Source organism: Diceros bicornis, chromosome 14, assembly GCF_020826845.1.
Source record: "Diceros bicornis minor isolate mBicDic1 chromosome 14, mDicBic1.mat.cur, whole genome shotgun sequence".
Lineage (NCBI taxonomy): Eukaryota > Metazoa > Chordata > Mammalia > Perissodactyla > Rhinocerotidae > Diceros > Diceros bicornis.
In genome coordinates this window covers 22,876,241-22,894,010 of record NC_080753.1, presented here as the reverse complement: position 1 = coordinate 22,894,010, position 17,770 = coordinate 22,876,241, and the positions used below count along the sequence as shown (strand labels likewise).

Sequence of the window (17,770 nt, the reverse complement as noted above, 5' to 3'; positions counted from 1 at the left end):
ACTGCTTGTCAAGCCATGCTGTGGCGGCGTCCCATATAAAGTGGAGGAAGATGGGCACGGATGTTAGCCCAGGGCCAGTCTTCCTCAGCAAAAAAAAGAGGAGGATTGGCAGATGTTAGCACAGGACTGATCTCCTCACAAAAAAAAAAAAAAAAAGAAAATGTTAAGGAATCTAGTTGAGGCTTGACGTGGGTATCTAATCCTGTCTCTCTTACTTTGCTTTGTGACTGGGGTCAGTAATTTAACCTCTCTATACTTTTTATCTACAAAGAAGTGAAAATAACACTAGTGATGTCAGGGCTGCTGCTGACCCATACAGAGCTTTGGGGCAGATACAGCCCTGTGGTCACACTACTTTGCAACAGACAGCCCCTTTGTGTGATTTAGGGAAAGGTATGTCTTCCGAGCAGGTGCAGTCTGGGGCCAGGACACACCACTGGCCAAGCAGTGGGTGGCTGAACTTTGGCCCCACCTCATCTGGGTCCCCTGACACAGGACACTGAGTGCACCACCACACACAGTAGCCCCAAGTGCAGTCCCCTAAATCTCTGGGCGTCAGATTCTGTACCTTTAAGTTGGTGGGTACCTACCTCAAATGATTGTGTTAGAGTTCGATAGGATAATCGATGTAAAGAGCTTAGACCAATGTGTCCCTAGTAAACGTTAGCCATTGTCATTGTTCCCATTGCTCCTGTGGAAACCACCACCACCAGCACCACCGTACAGGCAGCAGGAGGCAACACAAGGGCTGGCTTTTATTATGTGCCTGACTGCTTTCACATACATTCTCTTTTTTTTTTTTAATTTTATTTATTTATTTTTTTCCCCCCAAAGCCCCAGTAAATAGTTGTATGTCATAGCTGCACATCCTTCTAGTTGCTGTATGTGGGACGCGGCCTCAGCATGGCCGGAGAAGCGGTGCGTCAGTGCGCGCCCAGGATCGGAACCCGGGCCGCCAGCAGCGGAGCGCACGCACTTAACCGCTAAGCCACGGGGCCAGCTCCATACATTCTCATTTAGTCCTTACATCCTTACTACTTAGATATTAAAAACGTGTATATTATCTCTAGTTTACCAACAGGGAAACTGAGGCTCAGAGGTGTCAACTTGTCTAGAAAGCTCATAAGAAGAGCTGGGATTTATATCTAGATCTTTCTGGGTCCAAAACCCATGGTTTTTCCACTGCTCACTCCCTAGAAAGATTTCAGGGATCTTTTTATCAATAATAAGCCATGTATAGAGGAATCACTGGATAAATGATAGTGCCCATCAGGACACCTATAGCTCTTAAGTAACTTCATTTAGCCAATCCTAGGGAATTTCTAACATGTGCACCCTTTAAGAACAAAGATTTCTTAAGAGGAGGGGCTGATCTCTGAAGGGGATCATATGAAGAAAATGGCCGTGTGTCTCGCTGTGAGAGGAAGGCAGTCTGTCTGATGTTCTGTGTTTGGTGTCTAGGTGGGCTTGGTGCTCGCGTTCCCTGCGCTGCAGTGTCAGGATTTCTCAGGGACCAGCCTCGGCACCGGAGACCTTCACATTCTCCGTCTGGTTACCATGGCGCACATCATCCAGCTCTTACTTACCTCGTGCACAGGTAACTCCTTTTTGTCAGCTCCTTGAAGGAAGTACTTGAGTTTTCTCAGTTTAAGAAAAAAAGGTATTGGAGAAAAAGGTACTCGGATGAGAATAATATATAAATTATAATTAGGCTACTTTTTCTGTTTTTTCTGTTTTTTCTGTTTATCCTCGTGAAGAGTTTTGAAACAAATTCCTTTATCCTATTAAAATCCCCTAGCAATGTGAATGTTTTTACTTATTTTGTATTTCATAAGTTTAGTAATATGTGAGTACCATAGGCTGTATATTTAGCGGATTTTACTCACAGCCAGCTGCCTGGCCCCCTCAAGCACATTGGCTTCCTCTCCCAGAGCCTGCTGGTTCCTTGTTATGGTGGAGATCGATACTGTGCTCACACTGGGGGACTAAATTCTGTGTGTTTTGTGGGAGTATTTTCAAATCTGAAAATTATATGTGATTATATGTGAGTGTATCACACGTAATCTGTATATTTGAGTGCTTAAATTGATGTGCTCATCAATCCTCTTAATAGGCAAATACAGAGTACTAATATTGCCTTATCTTTCAGAAGAGAATGGCATGGATCAAGAAAGTCTTGCTGGTGAAGAAGAATTAGCAGTTCTTGCTTTGTATAAAACACTTCACCAATGTGCAGGAAGGTGAGATTGTAATCTTTACATGAGAGGCAGTTCTCCAAATATTAGTAGGTGATAGCAAGAAAAAGGAATTCATTTGTTAAATAAGGGAAATTGCCATCTCTTGACATGTTTAAAAAAGAAGATGGGGGAGTGATGTGCAGGACTCCTGGACTTTTATATACTGACGTGATTGGAAATCTCTGAGAGAGGAGTAACGTGCAGAGCTTCCCACATTTATTTAGCCGTGAAATCCTTCTTTTGCTCAGAGGATCTGGCACAGACTAGTGGAAACATGGAACTTACTTTGGAAAGTGCTATTCTAAAACATATGTTGTCTCACTAGGAATTTAAAAATGCAAAATTAAATTGGCGTAATACATTTTTAAAGTAATATCCAAGACTGACAGGAGTGCAGTGAAATTATTAGAACTTCACCTATTGTTGGAGTCATTGGGATTTGGTACAACAGTTTCACTTAGCTTTTTAACAGTGTAAGTCAAGAACCACAATGCTTGTTCTTTGACTAAGTTACCCTATTTCTAAGAATCTACACCAACAAAATAATTCAACATAAAGAAAAATCTATAGGCATAAAGATGTACACTCTGATATTACTTATGTTAGCAAAGAATTTAAAGCAATCCAAGTGTTTGCTTGCAGGGGAATAATTTGGTGTAGGTTATGATTGATGTGATCTAAAATATTACAGTTGCAATAAAAATTATGATTTATGATCTGAAAAACATGTTAATTTTAAATTTCATATGTTACGGTTACAACTGTTAAGACAGATTAGTATGAAAATGGTTTGCCAGAATAATACCTGCTGATAAAAAGTTCTAGGATGATGGGTAGTTTTTTATTTTCCAAATTTTCTCTTTCTGTAGCTATATTACTTTTATAAACTTTAATAACAGCCTTGGAGGCTGTAGCACCATTTATACCTAACATCCTGTAATAATCAGGGCTACCCACTCCTTCTAAGCCTGTGTACCATCAATTCCAAATAGCAGTTGTCTCTGTTTTCACACTTGGTGCTATAACTAGAATGACCTTTTCTTATTAGATTTCTCAGTTATCACTTTTCTCTTTTTTAGTGCCTTGAAAGAAATACCCTCCGGCTGGCATCTGTGGAAGAATGTCAGAGCTGGAATCATGCCTTTCCTGAAGTGTTCTGCTTTGTTTTTTCATTACTTAAATGGAGTTCCTTCCCCACCTGAAATTCAAGGTAATTTCTAATTTCTTTGAAAAGGTAGGAAATGTATGTAGTCTTGCACTCCAGCAGTTTAGAATTAAAGCAACTTGCAAAAATGAAAACTGGTTAAAAGTTTAGAACATAGCTAATTGACTGTGGTGATGTCCAGAATTATAGAATAAAAATGCATATTTATGTATCCATCTGATTTTATTCAGATCTCAGTAAATGTACTATTTACATGTACAAAAATGTACTAGTTTTGCTTTCCAGTGTTAAAATGTTCAATTATATATTATTCGTAAACTGGGTTCTAATTTTAAAAAGTGAAAACTGACAACTGTTTTTTAACTTGAAACGTGTAGCATTAAAGTTCAGAATGCCCATAATTGCACATAAATCTGATTTTAATGTGGAATTCATTTGCTATTTCACAGTTGTTTTCTATGTTCAGTTTTGACTCCTTTCATGAAAGTAGTATAAAGGTAGACTTCAAGTTCACTGTATCGGGCCGGCCCGGTGGCTTAGCAGTTAAGTGCGCGCGCTCCGCTACTGGCGGCCCGGGTTCGGATCCCGGGCGCGCACCGACGCACCGCTTCTCCGGCCATGCTGGCGCCACGTCCCACATACAGCAACTAGAAGGATGTAAAACTATGACGTACAACTATCTACTGGGGGGCTTTGGGGAAAAAAAAGGAGGAGGATTGGCAATAGATGTCAGCTCAGAGCCGGTCTTCCTCAGCAAAAAAAGAGGAGGATTAGCACGGATGTTAGCTCAGGGCTGATCTCCCTCACAAAAAAAAAAAAAAGTTCACTGTATCTCTTTATCTCATAGTGCCTGGCACAGATGGGGGCCCTGCATGTCATGGTGCTCTCTGAAAGTTTGTTGACTGGCATCTCCATTCAGCTAGTTGCCCAGGCACCATATAGAATATAGTTTAGACATCCTGATCATTTACAGTGATGATTACAGTTGGTGTTTAAATCTATCTTTTGTGATAAAATCATCTTATATTTGTGTACTGCTTTATACTTTTCCAGAGCACCCATGTTATTTTTGTCATTTAATGTTCACAAATAACGCCATGAAATAGTTTTGCAAGTGGTAAAACTGAGACACCAAGAAACCGTGACCAGCTTGGTATAGGAGTTGCCTGACTCTACTCTCCATTATATCATTTTCTGTGGATCCCCTTCTGGTGCCATCTTGTTAACTTCCTACGAGTCATATGTGACTCGTAGGAAATGTGAACTCTTTCATTGTGCTTTTTTTGTTTTTAAGCTCTGCTATTGCTTATTCTCATACAGGATCTACTCTTAGTTGTTATGTACATTATTCTTTTCTTCTCCATTTGCAGTTTCTGGAGCAAGCCATTTTGAACATTTATGTAACTATCTTTCCCTGCCAACCAACCTCATTTGCCTTTTTCAAGAAAATAGTGAGATAACAAAATTACTGATTGAAAGGTAATGATTATACACTTTTCTTCATTATATTGAATAGTTATACGGAAACAAATTTCAGTTTATTACATATATTACAAAATTCTCAGAGAGTGAGCCTGTCGGAATTCTATCTGTGTAATTCAAACTGTAGTGATTAGGCCTTCTTAGTTAAGGATTTGCCTTTGTGGTAAGATTTTTCCTAAGCTAGTGAATGGCGTAAGCAGGTTTGCTTGGAAGGAGAGTAGTGGTAGATTATTTCCCCGTATTAACTTATTTGTTAAGGACTCTGTTCCATAGATTTATGGAACTGAAAGAAATCTTAAGGGTTATCTAGTCCAGTACCCTCACTTTATATTTGATAAAATTAAAGTCTAGAGAAATCGACCTGTCAATCATGTCAAGTTAGTGACTGAGTTAAGATTAAAATTTGACTGTTTTACCCACAGAATGGGAGAAAATAGTTGCAAATCATATATCTGATAAAGAATTAATATCCAGAAAATGTATATGTAGCCAGAATTCCTACATCTCAACAACAAAAAAGCAAATAACCTATTTAAAAAATGAGCAAAAGACTTTTTCTCCAAAGAAGATAATACTAAGGGCCAATAAGCACATGAAAACATGCTCAACATCACTAGTTTTTAGGGAAATGCAGATAAAAACCACAATGAGATACAACTTCACACCCATTAGGATAGCTGTAATCAAAAAGGCAGACAATAATAACACCCGTTTGTGAGGATGTCGAGAAATTGAAATCCATGTGCATTGCTGGTAGGAAAAGAAAATGGTATAGCCCCTCTGGAAAATAGTATAGCGGTTCCTCAAAAAGTTAAACATAGAATTGCCATATCATCCAGCACTTGCACTTTTAGGTATATATTGCAAAAGTATTGAAAGCAGGGACGCTCATAGATACTTGTACACCCATGTTCATAGCAGCATTATTCACAATAGCTAAAAAGTAGAAACAACCCAAATTTCTATCAACAGATGAATAGATAAACAAAATGTGGTATATACATACAGTGGGATATTATTCAGCCATAAAGGCAGGAAATTCTGACACATGCTGCAATGTGGAATAACCTTGAAGACATGCTAAGTGAAATAAGCCAGTCACAAAACAATAAATATTGTATGTTTCCACTTATATGAGGTACCTAGAGTAGTCAAATTTATAGAGACAGAAAATAAAAAGGTGGTACAGAATTTCATTTGGGAAATTTGAAAGAGTTCTGGAGGTAGATGGTGGTGATGGTTGCCCAACAATGTGAATGTACTTAATGCCACAAAAGTGTACACTTAAAAAGGGTTAAAATAGTAAAATTTATGTATATTTTACCACAATAAAAAATTGTTTTAATATGAGTGTTCTAGCTCCAGATAAGAGCTTTTCATTAATTCAGACTAGTTTTTCCAGAGTGTCCAAATTAGTGGAGTAATAGTGTATGTAATTGCAAATTTTAATGTACTAAGCATTCTTGCTTTTAGAAAATCACAGGTTACATTCTCTGATTTTAAAAGGCAGGCAAAATAGAGTATTCCTCCGAGCTTCTTTCATTGAGGTAAATATATCATATTAAGCCAGGAAGATTATTTTTTTCTTAATTGGATCAAGAGAGGAAAAAATTCTAGTTCTAGCCTTTCAAAAGTAAAAAATGTTTTGTTTTTTCTCCCCATTTACATTAAAGTTGGTGTCATAACATTGAAGTTAAAAGATATCTAGAAGGTGAAAGAGATGCTATACGGTAAGTTAAAGATCGTCAAAGACTTGGTTGGGGGGCGGGAGGTGGGGAGGAAGCAGGCCCTTCCTTCAAATCTGACCTCCTAAGCCTCCAGTGATTCCAAGAGGAAGGATGTCTTGCCTTCGTGCTTTTTTTTCTTAGTCTAATGATGAGAGTTTGTAAAAGACTCAGAATTATGAAAACTATAAAGTATAAAGAATAGCATAATAAGGCTCTACATACCTGTCACTCAGTGTCAGTAATTATCAAATCACGGCCAATCATTTTTATTTTTATTTTTTCTTCATTCCTTTTGACATTAGCTCTATTCTGATTCTGTAGTAAAGTATGCTATGCCAGATGATAACACATGTATTTCATGTGTTAGTATCTCCTTGGTTCTGTTGAATACATCATCCATAAAAATCAGAAGGGTAGAGGAGATTATGTGTTCTATTTCTTTGATTTCTTTCTTTCTTTTTTTTTTTTTGTGAGGAAGATTAGCCCTGAGCTAAGATCTGTTGCCACTCCTACTCTTTTTGCTGAGGAAGATTGGCCCTGAGCTAACATGTGTGCCCATCTTCCTCTACTTTATATGGGACACTGCCACAGCATGGCTTGACAAGCAGTGCTTGGGTCCGTGCCTGGGATCTGAACCTGCGGAGCGCGCAAACTTAACTGCTATGCCACTGGGCTAGCCCCTATTTCTTTGAGTGTATACACACCTGTCCCAAATCCAGAGATGATGTCACCCCAATTTTATTAGGTTGAACCATATGAAATTCCAGTTTTTATAAGTCAAAAATGGCTAAATATCACCAGTTTCATATGGCTCAGCCCTGCAGTCAGAAAACTCATTACGTGGAACAGTAGTTCTCAACTTGAGGTATATGCCTGAATTACTTTGGAAACTTTTTAAAAATACTCAGGGCCCTACCTACAAAATCTAATTGATCTGAAGTTGGGCTCCTAGCATGTAGATCCCTCTGAAATCCCCTGCAAGTGATTCTGGTAGAAGAACTGCTGTCTAAGTACCTCCCCCTTGGTTTCAGTCCACTCCTGTCTCTGCAGTAGGGAAAGCAAAGAACAGCTGTACCATGAGGCCCATGCTGGGCAGATGTGAGCACCGAGAGTGGGTCCTCAAATACCAGTTGAATATGGATCTAAATTTTATCTGGATTAACTTGTCACAGAATCAACATGGCCTGGTATCTCTAATTTAAAGAAAGTTTGTCTGTTCGTTTACTGCCTTCTCTCCTCTAACTCATTTCTGCCGTAAGCTCACCCCTGATAAGCATATCTTTTCTGTCTTCTCTATCCCAAGTTCTATGGTTGGGCTCTCCATTACTGTATTGTTTCGGTAGGAGCCCAGGGGTGGATATCCTTCTCTGCCCCTCCCCTTCTTCCCAGAGCTACCAAATTTTCACTGAAATGGGGCAGATAGTAAGTACTGTCTACTGTCCTGATAATTTATTTTGAGCTCTTCAAGTACAAATGTAAACCCTTAGGCCCTGTGTTATGTAAGAGTACCTTTTTAATTTCTAATGTGGCTTCTTGTACCACCATGGTAGCACCCAGATACTCAGATTCAGTCTTCCTTTATTTGTTTTGACTAAGAGTTACCCTGTCGTTATTATATAACCTCATTTTAACTATTTTTTCTTGTGTGTTTTTTGTTTGTTTGTTTGTCTGTTTAGGTATCCAAGAAAATCTAACAAATTAATAGACCTTCCAGAGGATTATAGCAGCCTCATTAATCAAGCATCTAATTTCTCGTAAGTTTCAATATTAGGGTATTAAGTGTTTCCTACCACTGGAGACACTCGCCTCTTTGCACAGAATTTAAGGAATTTTGTTGTTGTTCTGTTTTGTTTGGGTGGAGAAATTGTAACCTCAGTGGTACTTTACACTACCTAACTTGTAAAAGCATTATTCCACCATGTTTCAGAATAAGATAGGGGAACGGTGGTGCTGGGGGACAAGTTTGATTCATTAGAGGTTATCTAAATAACAGTTTACACTTTAAAGTAATATGAGCCTTTAGTAATTTTTAATACATTATTAAATATTTGATATACAAACATCATAAGGAATGAATCAGTAGTGTAAATAATTAAACATTACCTAAACAGTTGGAGCTGCCTGTGTATGTCTTCCCTAGTGCATACTCCTTTCCCCGCAGAGATCCACTATTCTAAACAGAGCACTGAGCATTCCTAGGCATTTATTTACATGTTAACTACAAGTGTTTATATTCCTAAACAGCATATATTATTATTTTGCATGTTTTAAGCTTTCAAATGGCATTGTACTGTACATATTCTACAGTTTTTTTCACTCAGCATTGTTTGTAAGATTTGTTTATACATTTGACATATATAACTTTTTGTGTGTGTGTGTGAGGAAGATTAGCCCTGAGCTAACATCCGATGTTAGTCCTCCTCTTTTTTTGCTGAGGAAGATTGGTCCTGGGCTAACATCCGTGCCCATCTTCCTCTACTTTATATGGGACGCCGCCACAGCATGGCTTGACAAGTGGTGCATCGGTGCGTGCCCGGGGTCCGAACCTGCGAACCCTGGGCCGCCGAAGCAGAGTATGCACACTTAACCGCTATGCCTCCAGGCAGTCCCCTGACATATATAACTTTAATTCATCAGTTTTCACTGTTGTATAGTATTTCATTACATGACATAGCAGAATTTATGTACTCTTTGTCCTGTTGATGATTTTATTTATCTTTCCTCCGATTGTTGCTTGAGTGTTTCCACTACATAGTGTTTGTGTACATGTGTGAGATGTTCCAGAAATGAATTTGCCTGGGCCATAGGATACATGCATCTTCAGCTCTGCTTGATGTTGCAAGATTTTTTTTTCAGGGTGGTTTTACCACCATCAGCTCTTCAGCCGCTCTGTTTTAGAGCAATAACTTGTGCTTTTTTTTTGTCCCATGAAGGTGCCCCAAATCAGGTGGTGATAAGAGCAGAGCGCCGACCCTGTGCCTTGTGTGTGGAACTCTGCTGTGCTCCCAGAGCTACTGCTGTCAGACTGAACTGGAAGGGGAGGATGTGGGAGCCTGCACAGCTCACACCTACTCTTGTGGTTCTGGGGTGGGCATCTTCCTGAGGTAAGGCCCTGGGGGGAGCTTTTTAGATTTGGATCTCCTGCGGTATATGCCTGTTGAGGGGTGGCGCAAGAAACTACTACACCGCAGACGATTTTTTTGAGACTGTTCTTCTCATGTGTTTTATTCATTTGAGGAATGTGGGGAGCCTTGTGTCCTGACAGCTCATGTTTGGCTCATGCTCACTCTGTGCTGGTTCTTCCATTATCATCATTATTGTCATGCCCATGACAGTTCTGTTCTACTTTGTTTGTGCCTCATTCTGATGTGAAACTTCCGATTGTCCTTTATTTTCTACCCAAATCCAGTCAGAATTACTCAGTTTGTTGTACCCTCATGGTTTTGGATTCCTACATATCACGGATGGATATAGTTGTGTATATTCAACAACGTACAACAGATACTTACTAGTGACTACTCTGCACTGGGCATTGAGAATGCACTAGTCAATCAAGCAGGCAAAAATCTCTGCCTTCATGGAGTTCATTTTCTAGTGAGGGAGATAGACAATAAACAAGACTGATAAGATTTTAGAAAGTGATACACACAGGAGAAAAAATAAAGCAGGGAGGGGCATATGAGATGGCAGCTAGGGAGTTGAATTTTAGACTGGGAAGCAGGGAACATTCCCCGAGAAGGTGACTTTTGAATAAAGACCTAAAGAAGAGGGGAGAACATTCTAGACAGGGAGCAGCAAGTGCAAAATTGCTGGAGAATATGCCTGCCATGTTCAAGAAACAGCAAGGAGGCTGTTGTTGCTAGATGGTGTGTGCAGAGGAGAGAATCATGGGGCCTGGTATGTCCTAGTGACATCTCTGAGTGAGATGGAAGCCATTTCAGGGTTTGAAGGAGAGAAGTGACGTGTTTGAGCTCCTCTGGTGCATAGATTATATCCATATCTTAGTATCCCCCTGTGCCTGGCAATTTCTTGTATATGATAGGTTCTTGATAAATGTTGGATTGAGCTGAATTATTAATACCAAAAAAAGTCAAGCAAACCTCTCAAAGGGATCAAGAGACACATTTTTAAATAGCCTTTAGGAGAAATGTAAAAGTAGCATTTTCCCTGTCCAGCGTATTTCAGAATTCTTTTGGTCATGCACAGTGTTGCTTTGTGTTTCAAGTAAACCTAATACATGATATTTGTGTACCATTTTTTAAATGAATAATTTCTCCATAATAGTGGCTAAAATATCAGTAACTATATTATGTTTAGAAGTTAACTATTTTTCTCACACTTAACAATTTTTTAAATGCTGCTGCAGTCATGTGCTGCGTAACGACGTTTTGGTCAACCACAGACCACATATACAGCGGTGGTCCCGTAAGACTAGGACCATTTAGCCCAGGTTTGCAGTAGGCTACACCGTCTAGGTTTCTGTAAGTACGCTCTCTGATGTTCGCACAATGATGAAATTGCCTGAGGACACTTTTCTCAGCACATATCCCTGTCGTGAAGCAACGCGTGACTGTATGAGCCGTCGATTTCTAATCTGAAATGTCCCTCTCCCTCACTATATTGATTTACAGTAAATCATTTTAGTTATCTTGAAAACTTGGGCAGATGTGTTAATACTTTGTTAAGTGTCTCTGCTGTAAATGCCGTTTCTTCTCTTCCAACACTGGTTTTGTTTATTTTTAAAAGATTTCAGTCCATTTGGAACTAAATCCAAACCTTGGTTACTAATGTATAATGTATAAATGATCTCTCTGCAGAGTCCGGGAATGTCAGGTGCTGTTTTTAGCTGGCAAAACCAAAGGCTGTTTTTATTCTCCTCCTTACCTTGATGACTATGGGGAGACTGACCAGGGACTCAGGTAAGGGTCCCTCCTGGGAGGCTGGGTTGGCTGACTGGGCCTCCAGAGCCTTCAGTACGTGGTGAACATGTTGAGCCGTGTGGTCCTGAGGCTAACAGCCCAGGGGGCTGCATGGCTTCTGTTCGGGCAGAGGTGCCTGTTACCTGTGGACTTCTCCAAGGAGGGCACCCTGGCTGCCTGGTTTGGCGTTCCCTTTCCCAGTCCTCAGAATGTCATGAGGGCCATCAGGATAGCTAAGGGGAAAGGATAGGACAGAGTGCAGCTTTTCCATTTATCACGCCAGAGAACTGGTTGAATTGCCACGTGGCGTCCACAGCCTCAGAGCACTGCAGGTATAGCCCTTTGTAACTTGTCCGGCTTTGTGTGGGAAAGACCCGGTGTTCTCCAAGTGATGTAAAAGAGCAAATCTTAATTGATAAGAGATGTGCTTATTACCTAGATTCCTAGGGGACAAAGATTTAGTACATATAGAGTAATACAACCGTATTTGAGGCTTAATCACTTCTACTCTGGTAGCTTCTGTTATATCATAAGCAAAATGCTAACAGCAGTTCCCTCAAGCACTATTAAAGAACTTCTCTTAGACCCTCTCTTTTTGCCCAGAGGAGGTAAAATCTTAACCTAGATATAACCGTCCAGTCTTGAGGAGCAGAAGTAGAAGGCCTGGAAACTGAGGCAAGATAAGTGGATGGGCTTCCCCAGGCGCTTGACTGCAAGGTTACAGCATAGGCCACCTGGTCATGGTTCTTCCGGCTGCTCTGAGGAGTGTGGACTTTCAGGAGGAGGAGCCCTGGCTAGTGAGGGAGAGGACCTGTGCGCTCTGAATCGGAAGCAGAGGCCCCAGCTGTGAACTCACCAAAACCTGCACTTCGGTTAAATTAGACTTGAAAGTTATTCACATTCGGCTGCTTTGCTTAGACTTGGTGGCTGAAAGACAGCACTCTGAGGAAGTTTTACCCCTGTGATTCTCCTTTTATCCTCTCCCCTGCCCCCTTCCTTCTTTTTTACATTTTACCAACAAAATGGACGCTGAATGGGTAGTTTTAGCCTCTCAACCTGGACCCTCCTGCTCAACCCCACCTCCTATTCCCTCACCCCAGTCTGGGTAAGTGTAGCCTGTGCTCACTTTCCTCTTCTTTTCAGCACTTATTACCTTGCAGCTTGTCCTAGAAAACCTTCAGAGCTAACATATTAATAGCCACAGCCACCTGCCACACAGAAATTTTGCAGAGGATCTAAAACCAGTAACTTGTAACTTTTCCTAAATCAGCAAAGGTTGGAGCATAATAGATGAATAAACAGAATGCACCCTGAGTGACCTGTGTCTTCTTTCTAGACGAGGAAATCCTTTACATTTGTGCAAAGAGCGATTTAAGAAGATTCAGAAGCTCTGGCACCAGCACAGTATCACGGAGGAAATTGGACATGCACAGGAAGCAAATCAGACACTGGTTGGCATTGACTGGCAACATTTATAATACTTCACAACCAAACACATCAACTTGATTTTTGTAATCCAGCTGGCTTTTCCAGAAAGAGAATAGGAAATAAGTTCTACGGATTTTGGAAGTAACTTGTTTATTTGAGCTCTTCTTCCCAGTTTTATTTTTATAGTTTCTGGCTCCAGGGACTGAAGAAAATCATCTTCCATCAGCAGGTTTTCTTGCACTGTTTGCTGCGTCCCTCAACGCAACATCTTGAGTTTTAGGATCCAGCAAGGAGCTTCCCTTCCTGTGCTGGGCACAGCCCCTCTGTGGGCGTCTGACTGTTTGACTGAACCCAGTAGTCTGAGCCATGTGCCATTGCTGATCACAGGGGCTCCAGGCCTGAAGCTGATTCGACAGCGGCAGGAAACGAAGTCTCCGTGCTCCATTGGGGTCACACTCTCTGGTCCCTCTCAGTGACTCTCAACACTAGGACTGGGTCGTGTCCCCCCTGCTGACGGGACCCTACCTCTAAGAGCAAAGCAGTGGATTTTGAAAGTGGCATTCCCTTCTCTCCATCAGCCTTGAGAGGGTTGGGGGCACTTTTGCGGGAGGAGCCTGTAGGAGGAAGAGGAGGAGGTGGTTTCTTCGTATGCTGGGTGGTTTTCAGGGCTGTAGAAGGTTGGATTTTTTTTTTCCCTTTTTTTGGCAAGACTTTTGACTTTGAGAGAAAAAAATCTCATTTTAAAGGGCTTTTTGAAAACTTAAAGAGTATGCTAATTTTTCAGATTATATATTCTCTTATTTCTAAGACTAAATTGAGAGTGTGTGCATCTAGAATCCAACACTAGCGATAAAAGTAAGAACTCAGTGTTTTAATGTTCCCCTACCTCCACCCCTTCCAGCATTTCCTGGAATAGATGAATTGCTGTTTGCCTGCTGGTCACTTAGTACATTGCTGGGACAAGCTGTGTGCCCAGGCTTTTTATTATTTTAAAACATTATTATTCTTACTAAGAGGTGCCTTCCTAGAATGATAGCCGCTTAGTAAAATAGCTTATAACTATTACATACTGCACAGCCACTCTCGTTTGATATCATGTGCTGAGAGCTTGAATACACACAGAGTGATGACAGGTTTAGTGGAGGAATAAATTCAGAGCCTCTCTAAGGTGAGGCTAAGGGACAAATGAATAATAAGAGGCTCTTGGATTTTTTTTAGCCAATGCAAGTAACCATTTCCCTCAGTTTTCTTTGAACTTCATCGAAAAGTTCCGTTCCACTCAGCTTTGCACACTCTGCAGTATACCCAAGAGGAAGGTCAGATATCCAACTTCAGGCTAAAATCAGTGAGGATGCAGAAGCCACGTTCACTGCTTCCTCTCCAAGGCAGTGTGTGAAAGAACCTTCTCGTCTGGAAGGATGTCATTACCCTTGCTGGGACTGGGTCACCCATCTGAGAGGAGGTGTTTCTCACCCAGTGGGAAGAAAATCCAGATTAGAACCCAGTGCTCGTCCCCTTTTTCTGACCTTTCTTCCATTCGTGAGATCTGGTGGTCTGGGCTGTGGATGGCATAATGATTTTAATGTTTATTTTGGCCTTTGTCACGTCCCCATTCCTTTAGCTTTTAAGTCCAGCTTCTTTTGACTTTTCTCCATATGTTCATCAAGCTTCAATTTAAAATGATAAGACCGGGTATTTCCCTCTGTAAATGAATTATGAACATTTTCACCAAATCATGACTATACCCCCGCTTTCAGGACTGACTTCACAGAAGTTTGTTGTTAGCAGAGGGTGTCCCTGGATTCCATTCTCTGAGAATGTCAGGGAGTCTGAGAGAAGATGAATTTACATGAAATAGCAACACACACACCATTTTATCTTCTGGTGTGTGCGTCATTAAGCTGATTGTCTTCCCTACCTAACGAATCATCTTAGTTTTATGATTTGTTCTGCATGTGTTATGTTTATTGTAGAAATGTTTCTATAACATGCTTTCTATATCAGGGAAAATCATATCTGTTAAATAAATTGGCTATAACTTTAATATCTGTGGACAACTTGTAAAATTTGGAATGTATCATATGTAAAAACTTTAAAGATATCCAAATAAATGCTTTAGGTGTTGACATTACTTTGGATCTGCCTATATTTTCTTTCTGTTTTGTTTCACAAAATTAAATGCCATGGAAGTGTTCCCCATGTCACCTTGCCACAAATAAAGTGGGACATCTGTATTAGCTTGAAATTTAAGATGCTTATATTATTAGTGTCAATTATGGCCGTTAGCCAAACCGTTGTGACCTTCCCAGAGAAAGCTTGATCATCATTTCAGCTGATTAAATTTCATAATCATTGGCTTTGACAGCTTGTGACCTTTCTGAGCCATTATGGACCTCAAATCACTGAGAGATCAGGGCACTCAAAGTCTCCCCCAGCTCCAAGACCTGTGTCCAGGGTTAAACTCTCCTTGCTCATCCTTACCTGGTGATCTCCAGGTCCTTGTTCTTACACGCTCTGCAGACCGTCTCTGCTTATGAGAGTCACATGTAGGAAGGAAGCTACATCCTGTATTTGCAGGGGAGTCATTGCCTACGAGAACTCTGCTGTGCTTTTCAAAATCCTCTTAAAAAGAAAGCACCAAACTAAAAAAGCAAGGTTTTTCTTGTGCTTTCCCTGTCTCCTGGTCATAATGCTGCTCCCGGCTTACTCCTTTCCCTGGTCCTAATGTCATGCAGGACTCCCTAAGCCCCTCTGACACACTCCTCGCTCTGTCCCTCCCCCTTTTTTTTTTAAATAGAGTCTATTGAGGTTTACTTTATGAATAGTAAAATTCACCCTTTTAGTGGACAGTTTTATGCTTTTGACAAATGCGTACATTTGTTTAACAACCACCACAATCCAGAAATAGAGGGCCAGCTTGGTGGCATAGTGGTTAAGTTTGGCACACTCCACTTCAGCGGCCCAGGTTTGCTGGTTCAGATCCCAGGTGCAGACCTACACCACTTATCAGCCATGCTGTGGTGGGGAGCCACATACAAAATAGAGGAAGATTGGCCACAGATGTTAGCTCAGGGCAAATCTTCCTCAGCAAAAAAAAAAAAACAAAACAAAACTCCACCCCAAGAAGTTCCCTTATGCCCCTTTATGGTCACCGTCTCTTCCCCATCCTGACCCCTGGCAACCACTAATCTTTTTCTGTCCCTTTGTCTTGCCTCTTCCAGAATGTTCTGTAAACATACATGTAGCCTTTTGAGTCTGGCTTCTCTCACTAGGAAGACTCAAGTAGGCCAGCCCGGTGATGTAAGCGGTTAAGTGCACACGCTCCGCTGCGGCAGCCTGGGGTTCGCAGGTTTGGATCCCAGGCGCGCATCGACGCACTGCTTGTCAAGCCATGCTGTGGCGGCGTCCCATATAAAGTGGAGGAAGACAGGCACAGATGTTAGCCCAGGGCCAATCTTCCTCAGCAAAAAGAGGAGGATTGGCAGATGTTAGCACGGAGCCGATCTTCCTCACAAAAAAAAAAAAAAAAAAAAAAAAACAGAAGAAGACTCAAGCATTTGAGAGTCATCCGTGTTCCTTTTGTTTGTGGAGTCATTCCATTGTGCAGATGTTTATGCAGTCACCAGGTAAGGGACATTTGGGCAATTTTTGGTGATTATGAATAAAGCCACTACAAAAATTAATGTACAGTTTTTTGTATGGACCTTAGTTTTCATTCCCCTTGGGTAAATAACTAAGAGTTGTCTCTTATATCTTAATCTACACTATCCTTGCACAACATTCTCTTTAACTTGGCTGTTTATACTCATCCTCTGTTTTGGAGGACAAGATATAATGCCATTAGAAGTTAAGGACTGATGTTTCCTCCCTCCAAGCCAATCTCATGTCCACTGAGGACTGGGAAGGCATGCCCTCTCTCCCTGGACTTGCGTAGTATTCCCTCACATTCTTGTTCCTAAAACACAGTGCTGCTGGCTGGCTGCACTGCCATCAGGAGCCACCTTTTTATCTGGTAGCAGGTCAGAGGCCCTAATTGGTCTTGGTCCCCTCCCCCCGCCCCCAGCTAAGCTTCAAACCTGCTGGCCTAGCGTTACAGGTGACTGGACAAGCAGGGGCAGGGGAGCGTGCAGAGCAAGCCCCTAATCTTGTTAACCCGTATTGAGGTTACTCGGGGTTTATTTGCTGGTGTCTCAGTCCTGGGCTTGAAAGTGTTGCAAGAGGCTGTGGGTTCTAGAACTGAGGCCACAATTTCTAGGACACTTGTCTTCCTAAATGTTCAGAATAAGCAGCTATTACCTATTTCACTATGGAGTGTTTTAAAAATAAAAGTTCTAAGGCACTGTCTTTACCTCTCACCCTACCCCAGGGCTAGGCTGTCAGGACTTTAAAAACTGGCTGAGTCTCTTGTGAGAAGTGAATCTACACCATCCCAAGGGAAGACTGAGGTTAGACACAAGGAAGAACCTGAGCCTTGCTGGGCACTGGTAGATGGCCAAAAGAAATGGGCCAGTTTTCTCTGGCAACTACCTGGCTACCTGAGAAGACCTGTTAAGATGTGGCTCACCCGACGTCTGCTCAGAACCAACTGGTGGTATTTATCATAGGATCAATTTGCCCTTGGTCCTCCCAACAGCTCTCAGATTCTGAGATTGCTTACATCTGCCCTATAAACCTGGCCTCTTGGAGACTCATATTTCCCTGTTTGCGGAAATATATTTTGATCAGAGCAGAAAAAAAATGGTTTGGAATTTTTTGCTTAAATCACTAAATTAAGATTCCACATATTAAAATATTAAATATATTCAGCTCTGG

General features: G+C 41.2%; 1 protein-coding gene across 5 annotated transcripts in view; it reads left to right on the top strand.

Moving 5' to 3' along the window:
- Nucleotides 1-15,089, top strand: part of UBR2 (ubiquitin protein ligase E3 component n-recognin 2) — a 114,684-nt gene extending 99,595 nt beyond the window's left edge. For 4 of the 5 annotated variants that reach the window (XM_058554367.1, XM_058554365.1, XM_058554366.1 and 1 more), the window contains 9 exons: nt 1,462-1,597; nt 2,150-2,240; nt 3,317-3,447; nt 4,773-4,881; nt 6,558-6,614; nt 8,288-8,365; nt 9,545-9,715; nt 11,429-11,530; nt 12,867-15,089. In XM_058554367.1, the coding sequence (XP_058410350.1) occupies nt 1,462-1,597; nt 2,150-2,240; nt 3,317-3,447; nt 4,773-4,881; nt 6,558-6,614; nt 8,288-8,365; nt 9,545-9,715; nt 11,429-11,530; nt 12,867-13,008 (1,017 nt within the window). In that variant the 3' untranslated portion in view covers nt 13,009-15,089. Of the gene's footprint in view, nt 1-1,461; nt 1,598-2,149; nt 2,241-3,316; nt 3,448-4,772; nt 4,882-6,557; nt 6,615-7,642; nt 8,243-8,287; nt 8,366-9,544; nt 9,716-11,428; nt 11,531-12,866 lie in introns of those variants that run through there. The other variant, XM_058554369.1, reaches the window with a different exon arrangement.
- The last annotated feature ends 2,681 nt before the right edge of the window (nt 15,090-17,770 follow it).